Source organism: Giraffa tippelskirchi, chromosome 7, assembly GCF_054371585.1.
Source record: "Giraffa tippelskirchi isolate mGirTip1 chromosome 7, T2T-mGirTip1v1.2.pri, whole genome shotgun sequence".
NCBI lineage: Eukaryota > Metazoa > Chordata > Mammalia > Artiodactyla > Giraffidae > Giraffa > Giraffa tippelskirchi.
This window is the reverse complement of record NC_137281.1, coordinates 46,803,677-46,820,698: the sequence shown is the minus strand read 5'-3', so window position 1 is coordinate 46,820,698 and position 17,022 is coordinate 46,803,677. Positions and strand designations below refer to the sequence as shown.

At 59.8% G+C, this 17,022-nt stretch overlaps 2 protein-coding genes across 2 annotated transcripts; both read right to left on the bottom strand.

The window, feature by feature from the left end:
• Positions 1-1,682: 1,682 nt before the first annotated feature.
• CYBA (cytochrome b-245 alpha chain) lies at positions 1,683-8,603 on the bottom strand. The gene is made up of 6 exons (XM_081511986.1): positions 8,495-8,603; positions 5,141-5,210; positions 4,611-4,685; positions 4,305-4,388; positions 3,703-3,784; positions 1,683-2,082 (listed from the first exon to the last, which is right to left on the bottom strand). Exons 1-6 carry the CDS (start codon positions 8,550-8,552, stop codon positions 1,873-1,875), a joined length of 579 nt encoding a protein of 192 aa, XP_081368112.1. The 5' UTR covers positions 8,553-8,603; the 3' UTR covers positions 1,683-1,872.
• A 730-nt stretch (positions 8,604-9,333) lies between these two features.
• Positions 9,334-15,947, bottom strand: MVD (mevalonate diphosphate decarboxylase). The gene is made up of 10 exons (XM_081511982.1): positions 15,815-15,947; positions 13,813-13,883; positions 13,296-13,410; positions 12,884-13,030; positions 11,990-12,189; positions 11,827-11,901; positions 11,508-11,726; positions 11,209-11,324; positions 10,373-10,481; positions 9,334-9,941 (listed from the first exon to the last, which is right to left on the bottom strand). Exons 1-10 carry the CDS (start codon positions 15,882-15,884, stop codon positions 9,861-9,863), a joined length of 1,203 nt encoding a protein of 400 aa, XP_081368108.1. The 5' UTR covers positions 15,885-15,947; the 3' UTR covers positions 9,334-9,860.
• Between the last annotated feature and the right edge of the window lie 1,075 nt (positions 15,948-17,022).

Below are 17,022 nucleotides of genomic sequence, written 5' to 3'. Positions count from 1 at the left end.
TTTACTCACAGACATGGCTGTGGTCCCTGGGGACCACCTCCCCGCCCCACGGACAGGTGTCCTCAGGGTAACTTCCAGGCAAGTGGTCAACTCAGGGGGAAAAACCTTTAACCTGGCTGAGTCATGCTTCCCCCAGCCCCAACAGGGGCCCAGAAAACTCTAGACACCCCCTAGGGCTTCTGTCCACTGTAGGTGACCTGCCAGAGAGGGGCAGCCAGGCTAACGAGCTTGGGTGCCCCGTCAGCTACCTGGGAACTGCCCGACCAGTCATGGCAGGATATCCTGGATCAGAGCACGTTCCAGGCAGTGAGTTTAGAGGCTGAGTGCACAGCCTCAGCATCCTGGCTCAGTCACGACCCCCGTTTAGAGTCTCCGTCTCCCCACTACCCGTGATGCACCTTGGCTCTGAGGGCTGATGCTGGGCCGCAGGGCGCAGACAACTGTCCTGCCCTTTTCACCCGATGATTGACACCTACTATGTGTAAGGCCCAGGAAGGCGGGAGGGTCTCAGAGAAAGCTTCCTGGAGGAGGTGACCTATGTCTTGAGCCTGGAAGGAGTCTTCAGTCAGCACTTATGCCCTGAGTTTTGGCCACGTGCCCAGCACTGGGAACAGAGCAGTGACAAAACGCTCAGCCCCACGCCTGCCCCGCGGGTGACTCACAGCCACAGGACCCGCGGCAAAGCGCTTGGCCTGTTGGTGGTGAAAACATCAGGAAGAGAGGGGCTGCAGTGGAGGCCACCTGAGGACAACCCAGGTGGCAACCCAGGGCCCCGTGCTCCAGGCAGAGGGAGCAGCCCATGCAGAGGCTGTGTCTGGAAGGTCAAGGGAGGTCAGGGTGGCTGGAGGGTGATGGGGTCCAGAGCAGGGGGGCTGGGGGTAGGGTGGGGTCCGCCCTGTGTTCCTGTGAGTCTCTGGGCTCTGAGCTGGGCACTGGACAGGCCCAGGCAGCGATGGGAGTGGCCAGGGGGTAGGGAACGGTGAGCCCGCTGGATTTCTGCTGAAGACGAGTGTTGGTTGATGGGCAGGGTGCCCTATGGGCCAGCGGTCCCAGAGGCCCCCAGTTCTGAAAGTGTGAGAGCAGGAGGCCAGTGATTGAAGGATTTTCCCAGACTTTGGGGGGCTCGGTATCCAGGAAGGAAGGGCCTCCCAGGCTGAGGTGTGAGCTGATGAGCTTTGGGGCCCCTGCCATGGCTTGTATGGTGTGTGTGTGTAGTGTGTTGGGGGAGTAAGCAGGGGACATGTGTGGTGTGTGTGTGTGTGTTACGGAACCAAATTTGAGTCTCTTGTCTGTTGATCAGCCGCCACCCTCCCTCACTGTCCTTAAAAACCTCTCCCTGAAAGCCATGAGGGGGCTGGAGGTCTGCTGAGTGTGAGCCACTTGGCCTCCTGGCTCAGCGCCTGTGATTAACACTGCCCTTTCCTTCACCACAACCCAAGTCAGTAGGTTGGCTTTGCTGCATGGGGGTAAGGGGACCTGCATTTGGTTTGGTAACAGTTTTGGTGACCCAGAGTGGGTGGAAGTTCTTGTGTGGGCATCTTGCCTGTGGCACATCGACCCCGGGGTGGCTCGAGGGGTGCTCCAGCAGGTGAGCCCTGGCAGATGGGGGATCTGAGGGGACACAGGCCCTCCCCCTAGACCCGAGACATTCATTTCCAGAGCAGAAACACAAACACAGGGAATTCCAGGTACATGATTCATGGAACAGGCGAGGCAACAAGACCCCAGCCCTGCTGTCAAGGAACCCCAAGGAGGTTGAAGGAAAGGGGGCACCCCTGGCTGGGCACCACACACCCCTACCCACTCACTGGCCTGCCCACAGGAGGAAGGACCTTCAAAGCTTCAGGGGGCCGGAGCAGCTTGAGGTTCTGGTCACACGACCTCGTCATTCACCGGCATGGGGTTTTCCTGGGGGCCACTCGTGGGGACCCCCGCCGCCTCCTCCTCACTTGGCTTCTTGCGGGCCTCGGCTGGGGGCCGGGGTGGAGGGTTGCTGGGCGGCTGCTTGATGGTGCCCCCAATCTGCGGCCGCTCCTGGGGCTTGGGCTCGATGGGGCTCCACTGCTCCCCACGGATGGCCGCCTGCAGGACACAGAGGGGCTGGGCATGGGTCCTCCTGGGCCGCACCCTACCCAGTCCCTGTGCTCCCCCACCCCCGCCAGGGTCCAGGACAGGACTGAACTCGCCAAGACCTGAGGGGCTGTAGCTCAGAGAGGTTACGTGCCAGGCCTGAGGCTACATGGTCAGAACCCAGCTGTCTCACCACCCAGGAGACACCTCAACTCAAGAGGAGGACGGTGGAGCCCTTGGGCTTCTGAATGACCCCTGGAGGCCACTGCCAGGCGCACAGCCCAAGACTAGGCTTCCTCCCAGGGACTAAGGGCTAGGAGCAGGACAGGAGCCCAGGCCTAAGGGGCATGATGCTGAACCAAGGCCAGCAGCTTTGGGTTGGGGTGGAGGGTGGGGTGGCGGGCGCAGTGTGGGAGGCCAGGGGCCCAGGCATGTCGAGGGGGGAGATTGCAGCCCAGGGAACTTGCCGAAATGCAGAGTCCTGGGCCTGCCCCACGGCCACAGGCCAAGTGGACCTGGAAACGTGTATCTCTATCTTTGTATTCCATAATAGTTGATTTTTAAAAAAGTGGCGGCATATAATTTGTGAAGCATAAGAATGAAAAGAGGTTCTATAATCACACCGCCTAAGTTAAAGACTAGAACACTCTATCCCAGAAGCTAAAACGAGAAAGTTAAAGGAAGAGAATGCAGGAAAATACAGCAGACGGGCAGCGGGGTGGGGTGGAGCACAAACCATAAAGTAGAAAAACAATTTAGACGACAAACTTGTGTTCTGCTCAGTGAAGAATTCATGGGCAAAGGTGGATCCCTAACAGAGAGGAAGTATCCTCAAAAGCTAAAACCTACAAAGGGTTCACAATGAAAGCGCACATGCGGTTCCTGCAAACTAACAAGACAAAACCCTAACAGAAAAATAGGGGAAAGATCTGAACAAGCGGCACGGAAGGACTCAGCTGCAACGTATGAGGGGGCACCTGGGGTTGGAATTAGTAGAGCAATCAAGTCGAAACTGACTCTGGGAGGCTGGAGGCTGTGGCTGGGTTGGAACCCATGGCTTAGTGGGCTGACAGCCGGCAGGCAGCATGCGGAGAACAGTGGGCATTCAGCAACCTGTGCCTGGCAGGGATCCTTGTCCCTCCCCACTCCACTCGTCCCTCCCCACTCCACTGTCGTTCCCCCCGCCGCCCCCTCCTCCCCACCTCCCAGCCTCCCCACCCTGCTATAAAGATGGCCTTAAGGGGCTGTTTGCATAACCTGGACTCCAGGCAAACCCAGCCCCGTGCGGCTTGTGGCACCAGCCAGGCTCATGAGTCCCGGGGAAGTGCCCCTGGCAGCACCCTGAACTGGATAGAAAACTTTTGAGCAATGGATCCCAATCCAAGCAGGGCCCAGTGGGCCAGCCACGTCCCCTCTCCGAGCTTTTGCCGCTTGTCTGTAAAGTGGGGACCCCCCTCCCCTGTTGAGGCGCTGTGGCATGGGTTACAGGAGGATGTAGGGGAGTGGCTAGCATGTTAGATGGGCCACACGTGGATGCCACATTGTCACTGTCCCCACAATGTAAGCCAGGACACGGGCTCGGCTTGCAGGACCAGCCATGAGGCTGAGGATGACTGCAAGGATGCTACCCACCAGCAGGTAGATGCCGCTTGCAATGGCCAAGCAGGCTGTCCCCAGGATGGTGGCGAGCAGGAAGCCAGCAGGTACCGCCAGCCTGAAGTAGGGGTGCAGGGTAGTCAGAGGGGACAGGGGAGACATAGGATGGTCAGAGGGGGTCCACAGCTCCCCCACCCCCAAAATAGGTCAGACAGCATAGGATCTCAGGACCCTGATGGGAGGGGAGGCCCAGTGCTGCACGGCTGGGCTTCTAACTTCACCCCGAGCTGTTTTCTGCCTGATCTGCACCTTCCCCGAGACTTGGGACAGGGCTCTTGGACCCCAGTCACCACCCTGGAAAGAAGTCTCCTGGCAGCTGCAGGGGCACTGGGCGTGGCGGTCTCTCTGGCAGACTCACTGGGGGTGGCTGAGCCGTCAACCCGGGAGCACCGATTATCCCTGAGTTAAGCTACCAGGCTGGGGTGAAGTGTTAATGACAGATACAGGCTTGGGGAACCTCTGGCAGAGCCTGGGACCTGGGTTTTTGTTTGGAATGGGTTCTGGGCTGGGAGGGGCCTGATTGACCCCAGCAGTCCTCAGCCGGTAGTGCTGGGGGTCCCAAGAGGGCGCAGGCTCACCCGAGGTGCAGGAAGGCCCGGATGTAGTAATTCCTGGTGAGGGGCCCAAACAGCTTCACCACTCTGGTCAGGTGCTTCTGTCCACTAGGCGGGAGGGGAGACAGGCCGTGTCACCCTCCACCTGCCCCAGCCTCTCAGACCACCCGGTTCTTCATTCCGGGGAGGGAAGCGGGTCTCAAGCTCAGTGGCAGGGCAGACACTGAGCGGGCTGGTGCTGGAGCCTCGGAGAGACAGGAGTGACAGGCTTCTCATAGTGACAGCTGGGCGGGGGGGGGGGGGGCACCCAGAGCAGGGTGGGAAACTCACCACCTCTCTATGGTGGAGCCCTTGCTCCTCTTCCCCCGGGGGTACTCCAGCAGGCAGACCAATACGCCTGCCCCTCTGAAGTGGAGGTTAAGGAACAGCCCAGATTAAGCCTGAGAGGCCCCAGGGAGTCGGCTCTTTTGATGAGAGAACAGAGGTGTGGCCACTGCCAGAGGTCGACAGGATTCCAACAGGTCTGGCCACCATGCAGACAGCCTCTCTCCCCCATGCCTGCCTTGGCCTCTGGAGGGCTTGTAACAGCTGGACTGGCCACGACAGTGGGGCTCGGTCCACTGGTGGACAGGCCCGGCCAGCTGGGGAGGGTGACTGATAGAAGGGAATGAGGAGGGACCCCGAGCATTCTCGGGCCTCAGTGTCAGCCCTCGGGTGCCACAGACATCTCCCTTCCTCGCCAGGGCCCAGGCCCCAGGCCCCCAGGCTCTGTCACCTCCCTGCTCGGAGCCCCTCCTGCCTTCAAGGGGCAGCGGCCTCTCTGGCCCCGACCGCAACCTGGGTCTGCAGCAAGAGGATACATGGAGTAGGTGCCCAGGTACCACTGGGTGAACTGACCGGCCGTGGCCACGATGCCCCCGGTGATGAGGACTGTGGGCAGAGGAGAAGGAGGTTAGTAGGTGCCACACCCCATCCCTGTAGGGGCTCTGGCCACCTCCCCAGGGCCCCTTCCCTAAGGTGGGCCACCAGGCCACCACAGAGCTGCCCTATCCGCCCCCGTGTTAGCCCAGGAAGGGGACCGAGGTGGGGGAGACCTTGGTAGATGATGGGGGTGGCTGTAGGCATGGGCGTCGGAACCCTTCCCCAGGAGCATTTCAGGTGGGGAGGGGGCTGAGGAGCTGCTGAGAGGGAGGCAGAGCCTGGCTCCAGCCTGGACACACTCCTGAGGCCTGTGACCCCTGGCACCCTGAGCGTTTGCTCAATGCAGTTAAGGACCACACTGTCGGTGGTTGTTGACTTTGTCCCAGCTGTGTGGACCCTCTCTCCTGGCCTCGGGTGTGCAGGCTGATCCTGTTCGTGTGCTCTGTGTGACGCCGGGCTTGGGTGTGCCTGGTGTCTCCAGCCCTGTGTGCACCTGATCGCAGCCCGCCTGCCGTGAGCATGTGCATCGCCCCCGTTCCCCCCCAGTGACTTGATTCTATGGCGGTAGCTTCAGTGTACCACTCAGAGGCATGAGGCACACTCACACTTGTCACTCCATCACGGCCGCCCATCCTCAGGGTTCCAGTCACCTACTGAGGTGCACAGACTTTACTATTACATAAAGTGCACAGACTTTTAACACGTGTGACCCCCACCATGTGATCTCCACCCAAATCAAGATTCTCACCCACCCCAGGTTTTCTGGGGGCTCTTCTTTTGCTGGACAGAAGGTTGGTCCAGGCCCTTCCTGGGGTGGTTTGCACAGAGCTCCAGCTCACTGTTTGTCTCATCAGGTAGTTTCCCACAATTTATTTATGCATTCTCCTGCCTTTGGGACATGTCAGTTGCTTCCAGTGTTGTGCTTTTATGAATCAGCTGATAGAGCTAAATTCTTCACCCTTTAAGCAATCTGATAGTGAATTTGACACATTTTATTGACTGTGATTGCAGATAACTTACTTTGTTATCTTACTTGGGTTTCCTCTTGAACAAGCTGTTCTTGTTGCTTCTCCTGCCTTCTACTGACTTGATCAAACTGTAATTTTAAAATTCCTCTTCCTGAACCACATGTGGACTTTAGCAGGTTTATCTTTAATCTCACCCCAAATTAGCCACAATTATTAATTATTTACAGTCAGTGTCTTCACAGTGGCATAGCCATCTTCCCTCTGGATCCAGCTTCACTCTCGCTGGAGCACACCCTTCAGCAGTCCTTTCTGATGACCTGAACTTCTTTGTCGGTGGTCCTGAGGCACAGGGTGGGAGAGGGCAGCCCCTGCCCCGTGTGTAGCATAGGCCTGAGTTTCCAGCGGTTTTGTCTTCCTCGTGACTTTCTTCGTCCAGGCTGTGGTGGCAGATAACACAGCTCCTTGGAGGGGACGATCTTTTGGTCTGTTTCTTGTTCAGGCAGCCTTTCCCAGTCTGGCCTCAGAATCCCATGAGGTAAAAGCCCTGAACCCCCACCCCTCCCTTCAGCTCCTGAACCCTGGCCTTCTTCTGCTGGTGTCACGTTTACACTTGCTGTGCTGGAGGAGGGTAGAGCCATCACTCCTGTGTTCAGGCAGTGGCTCATACACTCGACCTGGGCATGTAATTTCCTTGGCCTGAGCCTCTGTCATTAGTGGGAGCCTCAGCTCCCAGAGGGGGCTGGGGTCTCTCAATGGGGACAGACACTTCAGATCATGGTGAACGAGGTGGATGGCGTGGCTGTCGGGTTGGAAGCTCTGGAAACACTTCTTTGAGCAGGTGGATGTGGGCAGAGAGGTGCAGTAGGGGGAGCCAGCCCTGTGGCAATCACCAGTATGGTGGGCCCCAGAGGCCAGAGGGGCAGGGGCAGAGTGGTGGGAGCTGGAGGGACCATGATCTGATCAGATGTGATTCTCTACAACATAAAGCCTGGTGGGCTGAGATGCTCGTGGGGCCTGTAGTTGGTCCTGAGTCAGGAGTTAGCAAAAGGAGGAATTCAGAGCCAAAGGTTGGGGAGGAAGACGAGCCATAGTCATTGTGGTGGTGATGGGGAGGGGTGGACAGCAGGGGGAGAAGACAGCTCTGGGCAGAAGCAAGGAGAGCCACGTACTGATCCACTGGGTTCTCCACCATCTAGAAGCCAGAAGGCGGCTGCCCTGCCTGGATACAGACCTCAAGGCCGGAACCCCAAAGCTGCCCACCCCCCAAACGTGACCTTAAAGTGCTCCCTCCTCACCCCCAGCCCAGCTTCGCAGGCTCATCCCTTCAGTCCCCAAGTTGGCGGTGAGGGCTTCAGGGTGGGTCCCTGGTGAGCTGCGGTGGCTAAGACCCTCATCACTTTATCCCCGGGTCCTCCCGCCCGCCCCCTCCCACTGGGGGCTGGGCCTTGCTGGGAGGGGCGGAGCCACGGGCAGCTTCCTCCATCCTCAGGCCCCACCTTCTCCCGAGAAGTTCCGAGGCCAAGTGGGTACAGCACCTTCTGCAACCGCAGTTGAGCACAGGGAAGCAGCGGGGACAGCCGCCTTCCTACCCAGAAGCAGGCCCTGGGAGCTGGGTGGGAGGGGTCACATGGATGGTCTCCAGCTGCCTTGTGCAATGTCCTTCTGAGCAGACTCAGGGCTGCGCCCCCGGGAGACAGAGCGGTCACCCAGCTCCACGGACCAAGCCCCTGACTAGGAGGCAGGAGGAGCCCACCTCAGCAGCCCAGGAGCCTTAGGGGAGGGAGCTCCCACCCCAGGGCAGGAGGGTCATTCCAGGCAGGGGTGGGTCATGCTGGGTTTTCCCAGCCCTGCTGGGCGGTGAGTTCTCCGGAAACTACGGGGGCAAGCGCTTCTTCCCCAGACTGAACTTCCTCTTTTTGTGTGTATGGGGGGCGGGGAGCAGAGGATAGAGGTGTGGGTGTGCACGGGGTGCAGGGGCAGGAGGGTCTCGAATCCCCCTCCCCAGCCTCAAGGCTCCTCTTGGCGGCTGCAGCCTGCTCCCAACAGAGGACCCCAACCCCCTTCCCGCCAGCGCTGCAGGTCGCCCACTGGAGCCTCTGGACCCAGGCCCCACCCCAGGCTCCAGCTGGGTGTCTGTGGCTCCTCAGGACCCTGCTCCCGCCCCTTCTCCAGCCTGCCCTTCCCCCTTTTCCTCTCGCAGCCTGGGGTCTCCAGGCCCCCACTTCCCCAGCCCCAGCGCCCCCCTACACTGCCGCGGCGCCCCGCTCCCAGGCTCAGCCACCCCTCTGCAGCCCCCGCCCCAGGTGCGAGCGCCCCCCCACTCACTCAGGCCGGACGCCAGTGCCTGCTCGTTGGCCCACATGGCCCACTCGATCTTCCCCATGGCGGCAGCTCTGCTCGAACGCTGCTCGGACTCTTCAGACCCCGCGGCCCCAGAGTTCAGCCAGCCTCCCGCCCCGCCCAAGTTCCCCAAGTTCCGGCGCCGTCCCGCCCCGCCACTGGCTCCGCCCCAGCCTGGTTCCCCAGGTGACAGGCCGGCGGTGGGTGGGGTCCCAGGAGCCTTGCCCCCCACCCCCTCCACAGGACCTCAGGTCTTCCTCCCCAGCAGCCCCAGCCAGCCCGGCCTCGGTGGACTCCTGGAGGGGAAGCGGGGCTTCAGGCCAGGCCCCTGAGCCTCGTAGGGAACCTCCCTGGAGGCCCGCCGCATCCGGCCCTGGGCTAGTGCAGGTGTGGTGGCCTTGGCGCCACTGGTAACCCTGGACTAACTTGTGGGGGAGGGCGGGTAAGTGTGGGAAGCTTCTGGGAAAACCCAGAATGTAGCAGTGCTGGGCCCTGTCCTTTGTCACCTCCCTCCTTGGAACCCCTTTTAGGGTCAAGGTCAGAGGGCTCAGAAGCCCTCCTCCTATTCCCCCCAGCTGGGTTAGGACAGTGGAGAAGAATGGAACTCACTTGGAAGGGGGACATGGACAGCACTTAAAGCCAAACACGAACCATTTCCCCAGCCTGTCAGCCTTAGTGACCACGTCCACCCAGCAATGTGTGGCTGTGGCCATGGGTCTGCCTGAGCTAAGCGTCCCAACCATGGTGGGGAGGCCCCAGCCCCGCCCCCCACAATGCCCACCCAGCCCCCTGGGTGAGGGCTGCAGAAAGCACACCAGGCCAGGTGGAGTCCTCGAACTGCCTTTACTCTGGCCTTGGCACTGCTCCCCTGTCCCGCAGACACACCACACCCGCTCAGGGGCCTGGGCTTAGAGTTGGGGGAGCACTTCATGGAGCTGTCCTGAGGTCGCCCCCTGCACGGTGACCCGGCTTCCAGCTCTGAAGGGTACCCCGACATGCCATCACCTCCTGTGGCAGTGGGGTGGCCATGAGTCCAGGGTCCAAGAGCCCTTCATGATTGATGCACTGGCAGCTCCCTGCCAGCTCAGTCCCCTGGTCTTGGATCGGGGTCAGCAAGTGCTGGGTGCAGGTCGGGGAAAGGTGAGGCACTTGGGGAGGCTGCCCCTGATCACCTGGGCGGCTGCAGGTGTCATTCCATTGCCCAACTAGGCCACAGCACACGGCCCGGCCCAGAGCAGGCAGTCACCCACAAATCCCAACAAGCGTGGCCTGTTGACCACCACACCCGGCTACCAGTCCCAGCGAAGCGGCCCCTTCTCCCAGCGGCGGCCGGACCCCATCGAAGAGGTGGTCAGGCAGCTGGCTTTGGCAGACCGTCAGGACCCAGGAGATGAGTGCCAGGGTTGTCCAGGACCTGAGGCCCGGGTCCCACCTGGGGGGTTGAGAAACTATCATCAGGGAGGGACAGGGTGCACCTGCCCTTCCAGGAAATGCAGGCAGGTCAGACACCCTGGTGATGCTGGGCCCAGGGCCCAATCCTCAGGCAGAGGCTCAGTCCCTCTGGGCAGACGTGGAGTGGACAGAAAGTCCGGGGCGGTCGGCAGAGGCCAAGGCCTGGGAGCATAGGTCACAGGTCTGAGAGTCAGATGGGACCCTGACCTGCTCTGGAGGGTACCCCATAGTCCAGCCCCACCCCCGCACACTACAGGCATCCATCAGTCCTTAAACATTCTCCGTGAGTGACTGAGGGAAACGCTAGGTGCTGTGAAACCAAGGAGCAGGGTCACAGCTACCTCACTGGCCCTCTTGTGGATGCCCTGGGGCGAGCCCGCAGGGCATACGCGGTGTGCAGCCAGGACTCACCTGGGTGGCGATGATGTATCTGATGCCGCCAGGGATAGGGTCCATGCCCAGCGCGGCTTTAAGCTCATCTGAGAGCAGGACGGGCTCCACGGGCAGCCCCTTCAGAAACCTGGGGAAGGAAGGCAGGGCTGGACTGCAGTCCAAGGACGGCAGGGGTGGGACGTGTGCAGCACAGGCAGCTGCAGGACTGCTGGGGGTCGTGGCTGGCAATGGGGTCGGGGTCTTTGGGGCTGATGAACAAGGGTGCTCAGCCTGTTCTTAACACCACTGGGCTGCACACCTCAAGGTGGTTAAATGGTGGGTACAGGCACACATGGAGTGAGAAAGCCAGGGCTGGGCTGTCTCTGAGGGGAGGGCTTCAGGAGACCTCCATGAGGCTATAGTACCACCCCTCGCCCTGGCCCACGGTGCTGCCATGCCCCATGGGGACACAGCTTAAGAAACGGCCTCAGTTCAAGCTTAATCCTACAAACCAGCCCTGCGGTAACCAGGGCAATGAGTCCAGAGCCCTGACATCCTTGATCGCGGGGCCCATCCCACGCAGTGTGGGAGCAGTACTCAGCTCCACCTACCAGAAGCCTCACTGCCCCCTTAGGGTGACAGATAAAAAGAACCCACACATACTTCTCATATCCCTAATGGGTCAGGTGTCCCCACACTGAGAACAGGGCCCCTTAAACAGCTGGGAGGGAGAAATCCAGATGCCCCCGTCATCACAGGGGCCACACTGAGCAGATGAGCATCCAGAGCCACACGGGCACGCACGTGGGGACACTGCCTGTGGTCCTCACAGTTGCTGCCTGCTACGGCCTCCTGGATGGGGGCCTGCAACTCACTTTTCTCCGTTTGACTCAGAGGGGAAGCTGTGCCTCACGGCAGCCACAAACTCAGCCACGGTGTCGTCCAGGGTGAAGATCACGGCGTTGGGACCCGCATCAAAAGTGTATGCCACCTGGAACCATGAGGTCAGATGGGCTCAGACCAGCTTCCAGGACCCACAGGCCACCCACTCAGGATGGGGAGTGGAGTTTTTCCAACATGGGGGCTGTGCCACCAGTGAGAGTGAGATGGAGACACAGCCCCCAACAAAGCAGGCTTCGTGAAGCCTACCTGGGGTGCCCAGCCCCACACCTGCCTTAGTCCGCCCGTGGTGCGCGTTGAAGCGGTGCACCAGCTGGATGATGCGCCGGGATGTGTCACTGAGGTAGGAGATGGGAGGGAAGGTGTCCAGGCAGGTGGCATGGAACTGGTTGCTGTCCTTCATGGTCAGCTGGCCAAAGGCCTGGAAGTTGCGCTCCCTGATGCAGCGGGTCATCTCAGCCATGCGTGCCGGCACCAGTGCCTCTGCCCGGAACTGCAAGGCAGATGGCCAACGTGTGAGCTGCGTGGAGCCGCAGAGCCTGGCTTCCGAGGACCCCTGAGGAGCCGCCCACCCAGCTGCCCGCTGGCCTCACCTTGAGCAGGGCACTGGTCTCCACGCTGGTCTGCATGCCTGCCGTGCTGCCTATTGGCTTCCTCTCAGCGCTCACCTGTGGCGAGGGAGGGAGGCCTTCACCGTGCCTGTGGCCCAGGGAGTCTGGGAAGGCCCTCCCGACCCCAGCTGGGCCCCCCACTCACCACGAGGATCAGGACTCGGAGCTCCGGCCAGTGTGACTCGGGGGCCACCTGACGGGCGACACTGTCCTTCCCATCGGGGCGCTCGCCCATCTGCCACTCCACGAAGCCACCATACAGGCTGCGGCAGGCGCTGCCCGAGCCCCTGCGGGCCACTTCCGACAGGTCACTATCCACCCCATAGACCCGGGCCAGGGTGTAGGCTGCAGGTGGAGGCGGGGGAGGCTCAGACAGGCTGGGGGTGGGGGGGTGGTCTGTGCTCAGTGCCAGAGGAGGGGGCACCTGGGGGATGGAGCCTCGGCCCTCAGCTCTGTGGCTGGCATTCAGCACCCATGTGCTCACAGGCTCAGCCTCCACAGAGGGCTCTCAGGGTACATGAGCTGCTGGGAGGAGGAGCCCCCTGGGGACCAGGAGGCCTGGGGCTGTTGGCAGTGCTGGGCGTAGGCCAGGACTACTTAAGGGCATGATGCCGGGATGCGGCCCTGGAGGGTCCATGAGGCAAGCTGTCTGCCCTGGTTCACTGGTCTCGGGGCTACGTGGAGGACATGACCCAACCACCCACTGCTGTGGTGACCGGCTTTGCCCCCAGCTTGGGGATGGGGGGCCCTGCTGGAGAGTGAGCCACAGGAGGGCAGGGCAGAGCAGGGGTTCCAAAGGAGCAAGATGGGCTCCCAATAGGCCGTCCAAGAGCCTGGAGCCGGCCACAGCCCTGGGGTTCTGCTACGCAAGCCAGGAAATCACCCCCACTTAGTTTAAGCCAGTTTGAGGGGGATTTTGTCATGTGCAGGGTCCTCCCCTCAGAGCCCCTAGAATATCTCAGCATTCAGAGGTGCAACATGGCTGAGGCCATGGCCTCGCTTGCAAGGCAAGCACTGGGACCCGCCCCAGGGCACTCACCTAGGCAGGCATAGCCTGCAGCTGAGGAGGCCAGGCCTGCAGCTGTGGGGAAGTTGTTCTCCGAGGCCACGTGAACCTTGTAGCTGAGGCTGAGAGGCAGTGGGTCTTCATGGCCGTTGCTACTCCGCTTGCGGGCCAGGCGGCGGACTGCAGGGACGGGAGACGACGCCTGGATCAGCACAGGGGGATTGGCTCTGCCCGAGCTCCTTACACAGACCCCCCCTTCTTGGGAAACCCCAGGCCCAGACCTGGCCAGGTGACAAGCATCCATGGCCCCTGAGGTGTGGGAGGTGGGGAGGGGGCAGGTGAAGGCAGCGCCTTCTATGCGCTCAGACCTGCCCAGCGCGAGGAAGCGGTGCAGGGGTAGGGACAGGCTTGTCCTAACCCCAGCGTCCCCAAGGCCCCCACTCACTCTCCTTCAGGCAAGCCTGGAGGCGAGGCTGCCCCACGTCCTCCTCCCGGCCATTCAGCCAAATCCGGTCCTCCGTGAAGTCCCTGCTGATGGCGGCCGTCGTGGTGGTTTTTAACTGGGAAAGAAAGTGCAGGGCACCTCAGTGGTGGGTACTGGCCAAGCACCCGTCTCTGAGGGCCCTTTCTTCCCCTGGTCCCTCTTGGTCGCCTGCTCAGGGCAGTGGCCTTGCTAGAGAACAGGGAGGTGGAGGTGGAGGCCAAGGCAGGCCGGGCTCGAGTGGTGGGGACGCCCCTTGGGTGTCCACTACACAGGGCAGGGCCCACACGCCCATCTCCCAGCAGAGAATGCAGGGTAGGGACCTCCTAGGAGGGCCCAGCATGTACGTGCCCGTGTGCTAAGCACACCTCACAGTGGGCGATGGGACAGATGGCGTTCATTGGCTGGGGATGTACTGCTACTATCTGTAAACAAGGGTTTTGTAAATATTTTTTCATGTGTATCATCAACCCATGCTCACCTGATCCTGGTGCAACGTGACGCTCAGAGAGGAATTGATGGGCAGGATCAGCTCCTCATCTCGCTTTCCCCCTGGAACAGACAGCCCACCACAAAGCCAGTAAGTGTCCCAGCCCAGCGTACCAGCACCCTGTTGCTCTTGCCCACCAATGCCCCGTCCCTCCCCACCGCCACCCCATAGCTCCCCAAGTTGCCTGGATCTTGCTCTTTCACTGCACAGTATAAGTCCTCCTCCTGTTGTGCCCCTGCCTTCAGGAATCCCTCATCGATTGCTCCCCACTTCACTTAGCTCCTGACAGCAGAGCTGGAGGCCAGTCCATCCCCTTGCTTCACTGCTTCTGTTTTGTTTTTCACTCATTCAGCAAGTAGTCTTGGAGTGCCTGCCGGGTGCTGAGTGCTCTGATTTAAGTCTCTTCCCTTTCCCTCCCAAACAGGAGAAGCCTCATTTACTGAAAATTTCTTAAATCTCCCTGCTTATACCCCTGGAGACACTCTGGAATTACCCCCACTTCTACTGAGCTCTTCCACTCCTGCATATCACAGCAAATACAGAAAACCTTCCAGAAAGTCCAAAATTTCAGATCCAATGTTAGGCACAGGTGGGGACTTTTGTCTTTGGGGTGGCGGACAGTTACAGGACATGAGGAGGACGAATCCTGGTAGGTAACCCAGGAGAACCCAGAACGATCCCCTATAAACACGCCCAGTTGCTTGCTGACAAAAGTGCAAAAGAAGTTCCTTGGAGGTGTGCGGCCTCTTCTGAAAATGCCACTGGGTGACTGGACATCCATGGCCCAACACAGCCACGCCTCAGTCTCATGTCTTGGACAAAAGCACTCAAAATAGATCAGACTTCAACTTAAAATGTAAAAGCCTAAATCTTTTAGGAAAAAACATAGTAAACACTCCTCAGGATGAAGGGCTAGAATCAAGACGTCTCTGACTTGCTACCAAGGATGGAGAAGATGACACATTGGCCCCTACCACCGTCTAACAACTTCAACCGTTTGAAAGGCTCTGTTAGGAGGATGAAAAGAGAAGCTACACGGTGGGAGAAAATATTTGCAAACCTTGTATGTAGCAAGGATTATTATCTAAAATACAAAACGAACTCTCAAAACTGAATGGTAAAAAGCAGACAGTTCAGTTAGAATGTGGACGAAAGTCCTGAAGAGAGATTTCACCTAAGACTCACGGAGAGGAAATGAGCACACGGAACGCTGTTCGTCATCACCGAGCAGCAGGAGAAACCAGCTAAACCCACAGTGCGATGTCACCATCAGAATGGCTAAAATAACAGATGGTGACAACAACACATGCCAGAAAGCTGGATCACCCAGATGTTGACGGGCGCGGTGCAAGTCACCACCACGATTATATGTGGTTGGCGGGAATGAAAAATGGTACAGCCAAATGGGAAAAGTTTGTTTCTTTAAAAGACCAAGTGTACTCCGGGGGCGTTTATCCAGAAGAATGAAAACTTACACTGACACAAAAACCTGTACACAAAAGTTTACAGCAGCTTTTTGCATAATTGATCCAAACTGGAAACAGCCCAGTTGCCTTGCAAAGGCATATTGTCAAGCAAATTATGGCCCCTCCCCTCTGGGGACTCCAAGATTCTCGCGGGTGACTCTCCAGAAACTAGTGAGGGAGAGGAGCCAATCCCAGGAGCATTCTTGAGACCAGAACAAGACAGACACCGAGAGCAGGTGGAGGTGGCAGGGTGGGCGTGGCCGTGGGAATCAAGCCCCCAAGGGGACCGGCGTCCTGGATGAAACACGTCCCCAGGTCTCCTGTCTGCACGTGGTGCCCAGCTCCGCGATCGCACCGCGGGAGGGTCCCCACATCTGCACATGGACCCACAATCACGTCCACATGAGGGCCCAGCCCACCTGCCGCTGGCCGGAGACCCGGTCCACCGCCCAAGCAAGCCCCTCCCAGCCTCAGTTTCCCTGTCCGCAGGGCCCCCACATCCTGCGCCTCACGAGCCCACCACTCACAGTACTTGACGACCGCGATGTTGACGGGCGCGGTACAAGTCACCACCACGATCTGCTTCTCTGAGGCCATGGCCGAAGAACAGAGCGACCCCAACCCACGGCCGCCGGTCTTCCAGACCCGCGCCTCAGCGGGGCCGGCGATTGGTCCTCAACGCCCCACCTGCTCGCGTGTCGCCCAATCAAAGGCGGGCCCGGCCCATGCTCCACCTCTCAGCCAATGAGTGGCATCGGAAGATAGGCTGGCGACCCTGAGCCCGCCCCCGCTGGCCCGAAGACGCGCTCAGAATCTGCGCAGGCGCGGGGATTGGTTCGCCTCCGCCCCCCCGCCCCGCACGCTAGCGGGAAGTCCGCGCAGGCGCGAGCTATGCGCAGGCGCCTGACGGCGCCGTTCCCAAAAACGCGCTGAGGCTTCCCGGTGAAGACTCTGGGTGAATGCCGCGCTCAGCGCCGCGAGACACGCGCCCCGCCGCCCTGGGTTTCCCTCACCCAGCCGCCCGAAATTCCCCTCACCCGGCCGCCCTGAATTTCCCTCACCCCGTCGCCCGAGTTTTCCTCAGCCCGGCTGCCCGAGGTTCCTCACGCCCCACTCGAGTTTTCTCTCCCCACGCCACCCGAGCTTCCCCTCACCCCGCCGCCCGGGGTTCCCACAGACTCCTCAGCCCCTCGCCGACCAGTTCCTGTTTGAGGGGCTGCTAAGCGAGGAACTTCTTCGGAATAGGTGCTTTCCAACCCCACCCCCCTCTTTTAAAGCTCCGTACCAGCAGGGATTCTCTTTTCAGGGTTGAAGTTCAGTCGCTCAGTCGTGTCCGACTCTTTGCGACCCCATGGACTGCAGCACGCCAGGCTTCCCTGTTGAAGTGGGTTGCCACATTTATAATGACTCTTATTGGTGTCAGGTGTACCATTTTAACCACTTTGAAGCGTGCGATTCTGTGGCATTAAGTACCTTCACATTGTTGGGCAACCATCACCACTCTCCATCTCCAGAACGTTTTTATTTTCTTAAAGTCAAATTCTATTCCTTACACAGTAACCCCCAGTTTCCCCCCTCTGTTTGTAAAAATTTATTTTTGGCTTTAAGATGATTCAGTTTTCAGTGAAGATCGGAGCGCAGCCCCCCAGTTCTGTTCCTACAAGTATCAGCAAATAGCTTTCTTCCAATTAGATGTTTCTTGGAGACCATCCTGAAGATCTCCATTTGCCATAAC